At 44.4% G+C, this 12,905-nt stretch overlaps 1 protein-coding gene across 1 annotated transcript in view; it reads left to right on the top strand.

Moving 5' to 3' along the window:
• The window catches only part of RYBP (RING1 and YY1 binding protein), a 90,649-nt gene that overhangs the window by 63,399 nt on the left and 14,345 nt on the right, over positions 1 to 12,905 (top strand). Inside the window, exon 3 of the mRNA XM_066596705.1 lies at positions 8,236 to 8,703. Coding sequence (XP_066452802.1) covers positions 8,236 to 8,703 — 468 coding nt within the window. The remainder of the gene's footprint in view (positions 1 to 8,235; positions 8,704 to 12,905) is intronic.

The following is a 12,905-nucleotide window of genomic DNA, read 5'->3' as shown; positions in this document are numbered from 1 at the left end:
AAGGAACAGAGGAGCTGGCTGTTCTCTTGTATGTACAGCCATCTATGGAGGTTCTCCCAGATGATGGGCAGGGCATATCTCAGTGGTGGCTGCAAGGATGTTTTTAATACCTGAGTGGGTTTTATGCATGTATTAAAATGGGATGCCCCACTACACAATCTCCTTGCCCCCCTCTACAAAAATAAAAATATGGGGCCAATTCACAGTAGTGCCTTTTTGTTTCCATCTATCTGTTCCACTGTGGGAACAGTTAAACGTAAAGAAAACTGAAGCAAACGGATGGCTTTCCATGGCAGACATGGAGGCCTTTGTCAGGCTTCCTGTTGCCATGACCTTGTGATCACACTGTAGTGCCAATGGGTGGCAGAAGCAACCTCTTCCTTTTCCTTGTCATGTCATCTTAAGGCTGCATGTCCGCGGGCGTAAATCTGCCAGGGGATCACTCTGTGTGAAGCTTTCCATAGCGTTGCTATGGAAAGCACAGCCACGGTGTCCATGAGCGGAGAATCATAGCGATTCTCCGCTCGCGGCATCTAAATCGTGGCATGTCGCAATGCCTATCTGTCAGATGGGCTCACCGCTGAGAACTGTCGGCGCTCCCCCCTTGTCCCCCACGGCGGAATATCACTGGCGATATTCCGCAACGGCCGTGGACAGGGGGCCTAAATGTTGCAATTGCTATTGATTGTGACGTGAGGGGTTAAACTGATAGGATCTGAGGTTTCTCCACATCTGGCTGTTGGAGCAGGAGTCTGGCTGTCAGTCAGCAAAGCCACTGTTGTGTTGTACAGATTTAAAGCCCATTAGTGAGGTTAGTAAAAAGGTGCATTAGCCGTCACTAAGGGCTTAGAAAAAAACAAAATCGAAAGCCGTTTTTTTCCCCATTGGTAACAAAAGCTCAGCAATCTACACTTTTGCTGCAGTTTTAAGAACTGAATGGCGACAGAAAATTGAGAAACTGATTTAAACCGAGCATCCGTTTCAGTGCATGTCTATAGCCACAAAAACAAACGTTTTCTCTCCGTTTAGCTGCACCCACAACAGAGCAGCCAGAAAGAAGCAAAAAGGGTGTAGTGTGAACGGAGTCTAATACCTAGTCTAGCAGAGTGAATTACTCTGTGGTATCCCTGTTCACTTCTTGGTCCAGTGGTCACTTGCCTGTTGAAGCACATCACCTCTGATCAATTACCGGCATCAACAGATGCGTGACCAGGTAAGTGACCGCTGAACTCAGAAGTTTTTTGTTTTTATTTTTTTTGCATTCTGAGGACGTTGATACAGTTGAAGGTGGTGCTACTGTCAGCGCGCTCGGTACAGATGTGCTATTTTCTGTATGGTTGAAGGGACACTGACTTTTCAGACAGCTTCTGCTCATCTACTAGCTTTCTGTAATACACTTGCATTAAAAATATTATTGCTTTTACCACTGTAAATCATGCTTGAAGTGGCTGCCACTAGGGGTCTTCCATCCAGCTTCTCTGCAATACGCTGTCTGTCAGCTATAGAGCTTCTGTAGTACTAAGGACAAAGGGACGTTTCCTTAGCTGCTCCCCGCCCCTCCTCTGATTTCTATCTCCACAGGTCGTTCCTGTGCACTCACAGACTGCAGACTGACAGATCTACAGACACTGTGATAACAAGTTTCACCATTTCTCTCTCTCCCAGGGTTTGTGTGTGTGTGTTTGTAAACACTTGATTGATTTTACTCACCATTTGGCTGCATTTCCTGAATCCTCTTGGGAGAGCAGAGGGGTAGGCATTCAGATACTTTTCCCTCTGCTGATTGGACTGAAGACTGTGCAGTGCAGCATCGAAAGTGAGGGCAAGGAAGTACAGGATAGTGAGCTGCTGGCAGAATGCTAGGCTTGCTACATGCTCCTTCACTATTAGTGGATTGCAAACAGAACTTAAATATATGAAACCAGGTGCAAACAGCAAATGAGTGGGTAAGGAGAAATTGGTGTATTTTAGAAAACTTGTTAAAAACTTAGGTTCACTTTAAAGTAGCGCTGATGGTTGCGTCAATTAGATGCATTATCAAGCATTGGGTCTTTCCCTGATATCTGCTCAGACTTTAAGTCTATGCATCACTATGGGTAGACTGTATATATTAATCTTTTATCACATCATCCATGAGAACCTTACTTAAAGGGGTTGTTCCACAATTTAAAATTGCTTAACCATCACTGTGTTCTTCCTGGTTGCTGCTGACCAAAACCTGTGAGATTAGACCTATTTCGAGAAGGTCACTAGTGTGGCCAGTGATTGGCTGCAGCAGTCACATGTCCTGGTCAGCAATCTGGAAGGACAGAGGTGTCATGAAGCGATTTAAAGTTTTGGGAAAGCCCCTTTAATGATGTAGATGCCTTTTCGATGGCTCAGATATCTCGTGCTGCTCGACACTGTTACTGTATTTCTGGTTCTCGGTATACCATATTTTATTGACAAAAACAAGGAAACCACAAAAACCAAATATGCGATAAACATAAGATCATGCATTTTATTCAAAGTGATGACTAATTTGTCAGATGTGGAAGGTTTACATCCATGCTATGCATGTAATGAAGAGATTTCCCCCAAGTGCCACATACGCTGCACACTTGAACATGAATCGGCATCCAACTTCAAAATGACTGATATTAAGATAAAACTGTGACAGATAAAGAAGAACGTAGGGTTGTCGTGACTCGTGACTGTACACACAAAGGCTTCGAGTGGGAAGTGAAAGTAATGAAATAAGATGTCATTACTGTAAATTGAGGGGTGACACATTTTTTTGGACTGTTCATCTTGGACGCTATATGGTGGAACCAATGTGCAGTACTTCATCCAGACCTTGGAACAGCGGGTGTTATACTACAGATGTCAGTATTTGGAAACTTCCCCAGGAAGATATCAGTTTACTGCATGGGAGAAAGTTTCCCTTATAGGTAGTTAACTTATAGTTATCGATTTACCTGAAATAACTGCTGATGTGCGCTTACTCGCACACTGTCATCTTCAGGATATTTGCCCAAAACCCCATTGGTCATATCTGTAAATAAGATGGCATGGTAATAACCAAAGTTTCCTAATTATTTCCTTTACTTTTCTGTGTTGTCATTCTTCTATTTTGTCTGATGTAGCCATTTTTGTAAAAATTTGGCAACAGGAAATGCGGACGTTTTGGTTGTCTGTCAATTAACTTTTTAAATACTGGTAAATGTCTCAGTATGCTCAGTCAATAACAAGGTAACTGTTTTATTGTTGGGCCCTGACAAGATGATTCAAATGATGTGATAAACAATATGGCTGTACTTCCTGTTGTCACTTTATGGAAGAATGGCCACCACTATAAAAAATACATTAATTTCTGACAACCTAATTGTTAAACTTTAGCTGCTACTCTAGCTTCTAATTTACTGAGGCATAGATAATGACTTATGTTTTTTGGTTGGAAATTTGCTTTAATTGGGGTTGTCACAATTATAGACTTCCCCGAGATGCTTACAATGTATTGGGCTGGGTACATCTTTTAAAGAGGTACTCCTGTGTATTTTAACTGATGACCTATTGAGAGAATAGGTCATCAATAGTTGATAGATAGATAGATGGAAGACCGCTGCCTCGACCCCGTTCATCAGCTGATTGTCCGGGCCGCTGCACCCGGCTTCACACCCATTGAAATCAACAGGAGCTCTACGCTACTTCCCACTCGTCTGATTATCAGGACGTCACCGTCCTGTTTGTAGCAGGAAGTTTAGGGGCAGCTAGGCACTCCCATTGATTTCAGTGACAGTGAAACAGGGCCTTCCCTAGCTTCCTTCGACCATTGACTACGTCTGATGCAGATTGTAGTAGGCTGAGAGATCAATGATGGATAGGAGTGCCAAGTGTCAAACCCTGAACAACTACTGATGACCTAACCAGGAGATAGGTCATCAGTTCAAATAGACTGGAATACCCCTTTAATTATGTAGTGAACCACTATGCTTTAAAGTGACCCTCCAGTTTCAGGACAACATTGCTGTTGGCATTTTCTGCTGATGCCCTTCCAGTCTGCTGTTTCCGGGTCCCGTTTTCAGCTGTGCAAGATGGCAGATGAAATATTCAGGCTACCTAATCCCCACAGTGCATTGGTAGTGATGGACTACTAATGCTTATTTCATTTAAGGTGGGGAAGCAATCTAAGGACTTGGGATACAATTTTGTGTCAGCATCGCATCCGAAAATGATGTCTGGTGTTTGTGTTGACACAAATCCTAGGAGCGAGGCACTAAACTTATTGGAAAGTTTGTTTGTTTGTGGAAGTTTATTTTGCATTAAAGACATTTTAAGGCTGGGTTCACACTGGGCGGAAATTCCGCCACGGTCAAATCCGCCTGCGGCCGCTCATCCCTGGGTTGGCCAGCCATGTGGCTGAGATTTCTCATAAATATTGGCTGACAAAAGCCGGCATTGCGGCGCGGATTCGCCGGCCACAGCATGTTCATTTTTCCTATATGGGAGCACTGGCCACAGCGGAAGAGCGAGCCGCCAGGCCGCTTCAAAACCCGCGGCTAAGTGCCGTGGGTTTTAAAGCGGGGTTTCTCCCGGCAGAAATCTTGCGGTTTTTCGCAAGACTTCCGCCGGGAATCCGGTGATTGAGAACCCAGCCTAATATGCATACATTTCCCAGAGGAGCATGCATGGCCTTTTAAGTCTCCTCACACTTACTAGTTGCTCTCCCTAAGGAGAAACTATAGCCTTCCTGACCCACATCATAGACCTCTCTCTAGTCAAGCCAGAAACCTACTGTACACTGATGAGGGGCCAAAACCCTGAAACAGCTGTCTATACATGGTTATCTTCTTTCTTCCGGAGAAGACTCTGGCTTTGGTTTATATTCCCAGTCATGTTATGAGAGCTGTTAAGAGGTCAGACATTTAACTTGCAGGAGTTCTACCATCTAATAGGTGGCGCTATAAAGACATTAGACCATTTCAGGAAACAAAAACAATGAAAATGGGAACAAACAGGCCCTAAAAGTCAACCACATGATGGCCATTACTTCTTTATTAGCTAGACAGGTATTCAGAGCATGGGGCACCCAGTCAAGCTTGCAGTCTAATTTCTTTACTTCTGACTCCCACACAGTCTAGTCAAAGGTCAACAAACCCTTACACTTTGACCCTTGGGCAGTTTACGATTACAGAACACCTATCCTTGAGGGAACACGGCCACCCTATACAGATAGCCCAAAAGAGGGGTTGTAATTCACTTTTACTATATCAGCAAGGACATATTTGCATTCTTCTCAGTAGTGCACACAATAGATCATTCATCTCCATTGTCTGAAATCGCCCCCTGGTGATAAATACACAGGTGTGAGAAAGGTTATATGACCTGCCATGGACTCCCTGACCCTGGGTGTTGTAAGGAACAGCTTACTCTTGCAGTCTTGACCAGTCCAACAAGTCGGGTCATGTATGGTGGAGGTAAATGTTGCAAATGTCTGCTATTGCTCGCCTACTATCCAAGGTGTCTCTAGTGGCATATAATTGCCCAAGGTCGAGAAGATTTTTCATAGGCTTGTTGCTGTTATATGGGGTATTGCAACTCGACCCGGCTATGGTATTACGATGGTATTACAGCTCAGCTTTCACTTCGGTGGAGCTGAGCCGTAATACCGAATAGAGCCCATCGATAGATTGGTGTTTGTTTTTTGGAAGAGAGCAGCCATGTTTTTCTGATCATCAACAACACCTTTGAATATCTGGCTGGTTTGATCAACATGAGTTTTTTGTTTACTGCTAATGTGTTAATAGACGGACTTTCCCAATATCTAAATTTCTTCCGTTCAATGTAGAAGTAATAGATCAGTCAAACAAAATGGCCGTTTTCCTGTGTTTTAGGTGTCTGTTGCCCTTTAAAACAAAGAGGAAACGGCAATGTCAGCATGTCCATTAATTTCTTTGTTCTCGCAGAGCTACACATGTTCTCTTTTAGCCACGTTAAAACTACATGTGGAGATTATTTAGGCTCAGTCTTTACTGTCCTCAAATCTCCTGGAACATAAAGTCGGTGAATTAATTGAATATCCTCTGGGTTAACGACTCCGCTTTTGAAGACCGCCAGATTAAAGAATGGTTCAGATCAGTACCACCCATCAATTAAACACTACTATCTAAATGAGAAAAAATGGCTGAAACGGGGAGGGGAATGCTGAATGCTTTTTGGGTTCATTGCATGGGAGGGGGGGTTTCAAATGAATGATCTAATCCTCTAAGATCCATCGCAGTTATACCAGTCCTTGCGCTCTCCATTCTCACAATTTTAGTCAATAAGTATGAAACTGTCATTCCCGAGACAAAATAATCATTCCGACTCCTTGGAGACGAGCGACAGCAGCTATTGTTGTGTAGAGTAATACTGTGCTGCGATGAAGGCACTGCTCGAAACCAACGTGCTCTGAATCGTAGATTAGCTTTGGACGCCTTCACCTCCTCTCAGACTTGAAGTATCTTCTTTCAATTGTTCCCCTGCTGGAAAGTAGCACAACGCCGCTGATACTTTTATAGCTGCTCCTGATGCCCGGTGCTGCCGGGTAATGTGCTGCCGACGCAAATAGCCATATGAATCCTTGGAATCTTTTCAAAACCGTATCACCCTGGTGATCCGAAGAATTCGGGGCTTGATGCATGGCGGAAATATATATTTTTGTGTCCACATATAACGATAAATATATGGGGCAGGGGAATACCTTAGACTTTGTGATACCAAGCTAAACCATTCAAGGAGGACTCTTAATTGCCTGGAATTACTGTCAATGAAACCTAACCAAATGTAGATTGTAGGCACATAGGTTGGTATATATGCTTACCACTGCCTTCAACATATGGAATTATGCTTTAAGTAACGCGTTATATTAACCTTTTGTAGTTACATCCAGTGTTCACAAATAACCAGAATTTAGAATTTAAAGGGGTATTCCCATCTAAGTACATCCTGTTTTGAGATTAGAAACCTGCGGCTACTTTCCCAACCACGTCGCCGGGTGTTACGGATACAGTTGAGCGCGGAAGCCTTGCGTTGTTTTCATAACTCCCTTTTTGAAGTGAAAGGGTGTTATGGAAACAATGTAGCACAGTGTGCTACTCTGTTTGCCCAACTCCTGTGTTCACTTCAATGGGAGTTGTGGAAACTGTAAGACTACCACGCTCAACTGCTTTCGTAACACCCAGCAAAGTGGTTTGGAAAGTAGCCGCAGGTTTCTCCACTCAGCCAGGAAGTGCTGAGATGGGAATACCCCTTTAATTCTCCCAGCATTCCTTGTCCACTCCTGTCTCCACTGTTGATTTTGCATTCTAGGATGACTTTTAGGACTTTTCAGTAACTTGTACCATTGCATTATAGCATCTCTGCTAAGCTGTTGGAGGGTGGTTGACTGTTTCCAGTGACGACAGGCAGAGTTGTGAATGTGGTGGAGTATGCACTGTAGTTCGATGCATTTGTCTTTGGCATGTATGAAGATTCACATTAGCTTGCAGTTCATAGTTTATTGTAGGATAACTTTTTGTATTTGGATGCTTAGCAGCTCTTGCAATATATTTTTGAGGAATTTTGTGTTTTGAGCATTCTTGAGCGTCCCTCTTGAAAGTCATAAATTTAGGGAGACCTTAGGCAATGTTCCATGCGAAATGTATGCAAGTGGTTGTCCATAATCGGTTTATATGGAAATGCCACATGACACCTTTTGGATTAATGTTTTGCCCATTATAAAATTTTGGAACATGACTTAGAGGACCTGTTATGTTCTCATGTCAGGGGACTTGCTGCATAGCTTTGCAATCATGGCCCCGCAAACTCTATCGCAGCCTTTTTATTCATGTTTAGCTTTGTTTTCCCCTGTGTGGGCTCTTGGATTAATCGTCCAGTGCTGTGAATGTGTCAGGTGGGGTGGTTCATGACTGCTCTCCATCAATCAAGTGCTGTAAGTGGTGAGGACCGCCCACTTGACATATAAGCATCATGAACCCAATCAAAGAAGAGCTCACATAGGAACGGGGAGGGAGGAATTTAAGTAAGAAGACCTTGTTTGAGTCAGTGGGACCATGGTACCAAAGCTATGCAGCTAGCCCCACTTGCATGAGGACATGACAGGTCCTCTTTAAGTCTTTTACATTAATTATGAATCCTATAACTTGGTGAACCCATAATATAATCTGTCTATGCCTGTTTGAGTCTTTAATATTTCCTTTTTGTGTTTCTTTTTAGGAAGCCTAGAATAAACTCGCAGTTGGTGGCACAGCAAGTTGCCCAGCAGTATGCCACCCCGCCACCTCCAAAGAAGGAGAAAAAAGAGAAAATTGAAAAACCCGAAAAGGAAAAAATGGACAGAGAAAAACTAGAAAAGGAAAAGCCTGAAAAGGACAAGCTGGACCGAGAGAAACTGGACAGGGATAAGCTGGACAGAGAAAAAATGGAAAAGCTAGACCGAGAGAGACTAGATCGTGAGAAGATAGACAGGGAAAAAATGGACCGGGAGAAACTGGATCGTGAAAGGCTAGACCGCGAGAAGCTGGACAAGGAAAAGATGGACAGAGAAAAAACTGAAAAGGATAAGACTGATAAAGAGAAACCTGAAAAGGAACAGAAAGTTGAAAGAGAGAGGCATGAAAAGGAAAAGCCAGAACGGGACATTAGTACAAGTGTTGTCAAGAAGACAACTTACAAAAAGACACGGTAGGTGCAGGGCATTATACGACCACCAGTTTCAGTCATCAAAAACTGGTGGTTATGATGCCCACAAAACCACCTTCAGAACATCTGATATGGTATTACTTTACAGCTTCTCAAAAACATTTATTTTACTGTGTGTTTCTATGCAACAGAGTCCTACATAGAGAATGGGAGGCTTTACAGCGCTAATTAATAGGTTCCCTCCATTTGGTGGTGGAAGCTTTACTGTCACACCCTACTGTATTTTGACAAGACCTCTTAGGAGAGAAGGATTGCATAACTTTTTGCCCAGTTGCCATCCTGTTATGAAGCAGACTAGTTAGCCTTGTGTAGGTTAACATCACCCAAGGGGAAATGGCCAACTTATACTGGGTCCCTGTCTGTTTCCAATAGCAGGTTCAGGTACATATATACAAAAAATGTTTCTCCACAGCTGGCTAAAGTTTACTGGGTGCAGCAAACAGTGTCTCAAACTTTCAGTCAGTATTCATACATTACGGAATGCACTTCATTGGAAACCAAAGACCAGAACAAGAGAAATATGGGACACTCCCTTCTATTATACTCAGGCAACAAAGTTAAAAAGCAACCCAACATGCAGAGTCCTCCTCTACCTAACTCGAGTTTCGCTTTACAGCTTCTTCTGGAGCTCTTGCTGCTAAAGCCTTATTTTTGCACAGTGTCCCGTCTTCTACCTACAGTATATATTAAAGATAATGGATGGTTTTGGAAGCAGGGAAATCTAATTGTGAGGAAGCTATCAGCATATAAGATTGCTTCTTGTGTCTGGGGTTCTTGAAGTGGTGATCACTTCTCAACTGACTTTCCATTCTTTGGTTTCCGCTGGAGCGCATTTTGCAATGTATGGATAGGTTCAGGTACGTACGACTTTGCTCCAAAATAGGTTGGTTAGATGCGACATATGCAACTCTTTGTAGCTAGTAAGTACATACATAGTTGAGTCACATTATTATGACCACTTCCTACTTTAGATGTCGGCAGCATTAGCCCATGAATGAAGTGACGTGGTTAGCCTACTTGGTGGGTATATAAGGTGTGCGGTAGGCTGTATGCTCACATCTCTCGTTGTGACAAGTAAAAGGGATGATTTATCAGAGTTACGAAAAGGGATGATTATTGGCTTTTGGACCAAGGGTGTCGCTATTTCTTAAACCGTGCAGTTTGTGAACCGTTCATGTGCTGCTGTGGTGAAAGTGTATCATGAGTGAAGAAATGGCACCATTGGAAATAACCAACGTGGAAACAGCGGAGCACCATGTGCCAATGATATGCGAGGTGAACGTCAACTACAAAGGTGCACAAGGGCTGATCGATACGCTATAGGGGAGCAGCTCACCATGAAAATGAACCAGAGGGCTACTAGATGTGTGTGTCAAAAAGTTCAGCGAAGCCTCCTGCATATGGGGCTCCAAAGTAGAACTGCACCTATGCCAGCAAAGGTGCATCTGAAGAAAAGGCTTCAATTTGCATAGCTGTGTTGGAATTTGATCACCGTTGCTTAGCGAGGGGTTGCCTTCTCTTATGACTCATGTTTTTTGCTTTATTGAACGGATAGTCATTGGCGTGTCAGGCAAGAAACATTAGAGAACAAACACCCTGCAACCATTGCTGAAGAACACAAGCTGGTGACAGCATCAGCGCTACGGTCTGCAGAATTTTTTTGGTGGTATTCTCTGGGCCCGCTCTCCCATGTGGAAGGCACTCTGATCAGATTTGATTATGACTTCATCCTTTCATTTTACATACACCGATACATGTGGTTTTGTCTTCCCTGGGGCAGATTTCATCTGACAATTCGACATGTCACATGGCTAGAAATATTTGACAGTGGTTGGAAGAGTATGACCAAGACTTCAAAGTACTTCCTTGGCCCTCTAATTCCCCAGGCTTGAACCCAATTAAGCATCTGTGGGATCACCTCGATCGTCACGTTTACTCTATGGATCCACCCCCACGCACCTTCCAACAGCTGTGGGATGCACTGCAGTCAGCATGGCTCCAGATACCTGAGACCACCTACCAGCACCTTATTGAGTTACTCCCAGCCCGTATAGCTGCTGTCCATGCAGCACACGGCGCTTACTCTGGATATTAGCTGGTGGTCATAATAATGTGACTCGACTGTATAATTTTGTCCTAAAGTAGTCACTCAATCACTTTTCTAGTTCTCCTGTGTTTCACTACCAACCAAATATATATTTGGGGCTAATCGCCCAAGAACAAACTTTGGCCGCCTGCAGACGGGCGGAAATTCCGCGGCGGGACTTCCCGCGGAATTTCCGCCCTTGGAAGCTGCCATAGGATTGCGTTAGCATACGTCACTCACCGGCCGCTGTCTCCGATCTGCGCATGCGCCGGCAGCCGGCACATGAAAAGATCTGGAGCTGCGGCGCGAGTGAGTACGCGCTGCTCTCTGTAGGCGCTCGGGTCGGGTCCCGCGGCGAGAATTCTCGCTGCCGGATCCGACCCGGTTGTCTGCAGGCGACCTATCTCTTTCAATCATGCTGCCTGACTTGCTGCATGTGGATATGGGTGGAACTTGGTGGATGTTTATTTTTTGCTCCTTGAGTGGAAGGGCAAATATTCTGCTTGAAATTTGACACACTGGGTTAATACAAGAATATTGGAACATTTTTTTTTTTTTTTTTTTTTTTTTCTGGTTCTTTAGGATTTGAATGTCGTTTTACTATTTTTTTTTAATTAAATTTCAAAATAAGGTTAGAATTCAACTCTGAATCTCTAATTAAAGGAGTTTTTTGGGCATTTACTATTGATTATTTATCCTCCGGGTAGATCATAAGTACTTGATTTGTTGGGGACTGCCGCTCAGAACCCCTACCCATCAATTGATCCTCTAGCCTGTCAATGCCGCCATGCTGGACGTACGCATCGGTAGTCAGAGCCGAAAGTAATATAAAAGCTTTGCTCCCATTGAAATTAATAGGAGCAATGCCTTTCATCAAACTTTTGGCTCGGGCTCTAATGAGGAGCCGGAAGTGTGAGTGAAGCAGTCTATTACACTTTCAGACCGACAACCAGCCACTTCCGATTGGTTGCCGGTCTGGAACCAGGGGTTTTCCAGGCATTTACTATTGATGACCTATTATGAGGATAGGTCATCAATAGAGATGAGTGAGCCTACTCGGCCACACCCCTTTTTCGACCGAGTACCGCGATTTTCGAGTACTTCCGTACTCGGGCGAAAAGATGGGGGGGGGGGGCGTGGGTGAGTGGGGGGTTGCAGCGGGGAGTGGTGGGGAGAGGGAGAGAGAGGGCTCCCCCCTGTTCCCCGCTGCTACCCCCTGTGCCGCCACGCCTCCCCCCGACCCCCGGCGCCCCCCGAATCTTTTCACCCGAGTACTGAAGTACTCGAAAATCGCGGCGCTCGATCGAGTAATTCGCTCATCTCTAGTCATCAATAGTAAATGCCTGGAAAACCCCAAATTACTCTGCTTTCCGTGGATCTCCTTTTCCTCCGCCATCATTTTCCAGCCAGATTGTTTACATTCACTGCAATAGTGTCATGTGGTTGTTTAGTCATGTGACCGCTTCAGCCAATAAGAGGCCCCAAACCGCGATGTCATCAGTTACGTCCCATAAACATTCCAGGGCCTCTACATTAGAAGCTCATGTAATCTGGTGACGTTGCAAGTTACACACCGTGGTGCTATTGTAAGGCCTCCTTCACACAGGTGTTTGTTGAAAAACGCAGCGTTTACTGCGGTTTTAACAGCCTTGTTATGCTTTTTTTAAAAATTTATTTATAACTTTTTGACTTTTCAGCACAGCTGAAAACTCAGCCAAAGATGCTGGGAAAAAAAATCAATATTCTCCTAGCTGGCGTTGTCCGGGTCCCTGCCGCTGGTCTCTGGTGCTCCTGGCACTGGTCATCGCCGAAAGAGGGTCTTCTGCTAGTGACAAAGATTGATGACTGTGGCTCCAGCAAGAGATTGCTCTGATTGGATGCGCGCCGCTGAGTGTCAGATGGCTTTGCCAATCACAGCCAGCGCTGGATGCATGGCTGTGATTGTCGGGGCCAGCTGACACTCAGCAGCGCTGAGCCAATCAGAGCAATCTCTTTCTGGAGGCGGGGGATTTCAATCCCATTCAGCAGAAAAAGATCCTGTTGGCTTGACAGATGCCCAGCAGCCTACACGGAGCTCCGAAGAGTCCCAGACAGCACC

The sequence above is a fragment of the Eleutherodactylus coqui genome, chromosome 3 (assembly GCF_035609145.1).
Source record: "Eleutherodactylus coqui strain aEleCoq1 chromosome 3, aEleCoq1.hap1, whole genome shotgun sequence".
NCBI classification, from domain to species: Eukaryota; Metazoa; Chordata; class Amphibia; order Anura; family Eleutherodactylidae; genus Eleutherodactylus; species Eleutherodactylus coqui.
Note: the sequence above shows the minus strand (reverse complement) of the source record. Positions and strands in the feature narration are given on the sequence as shown.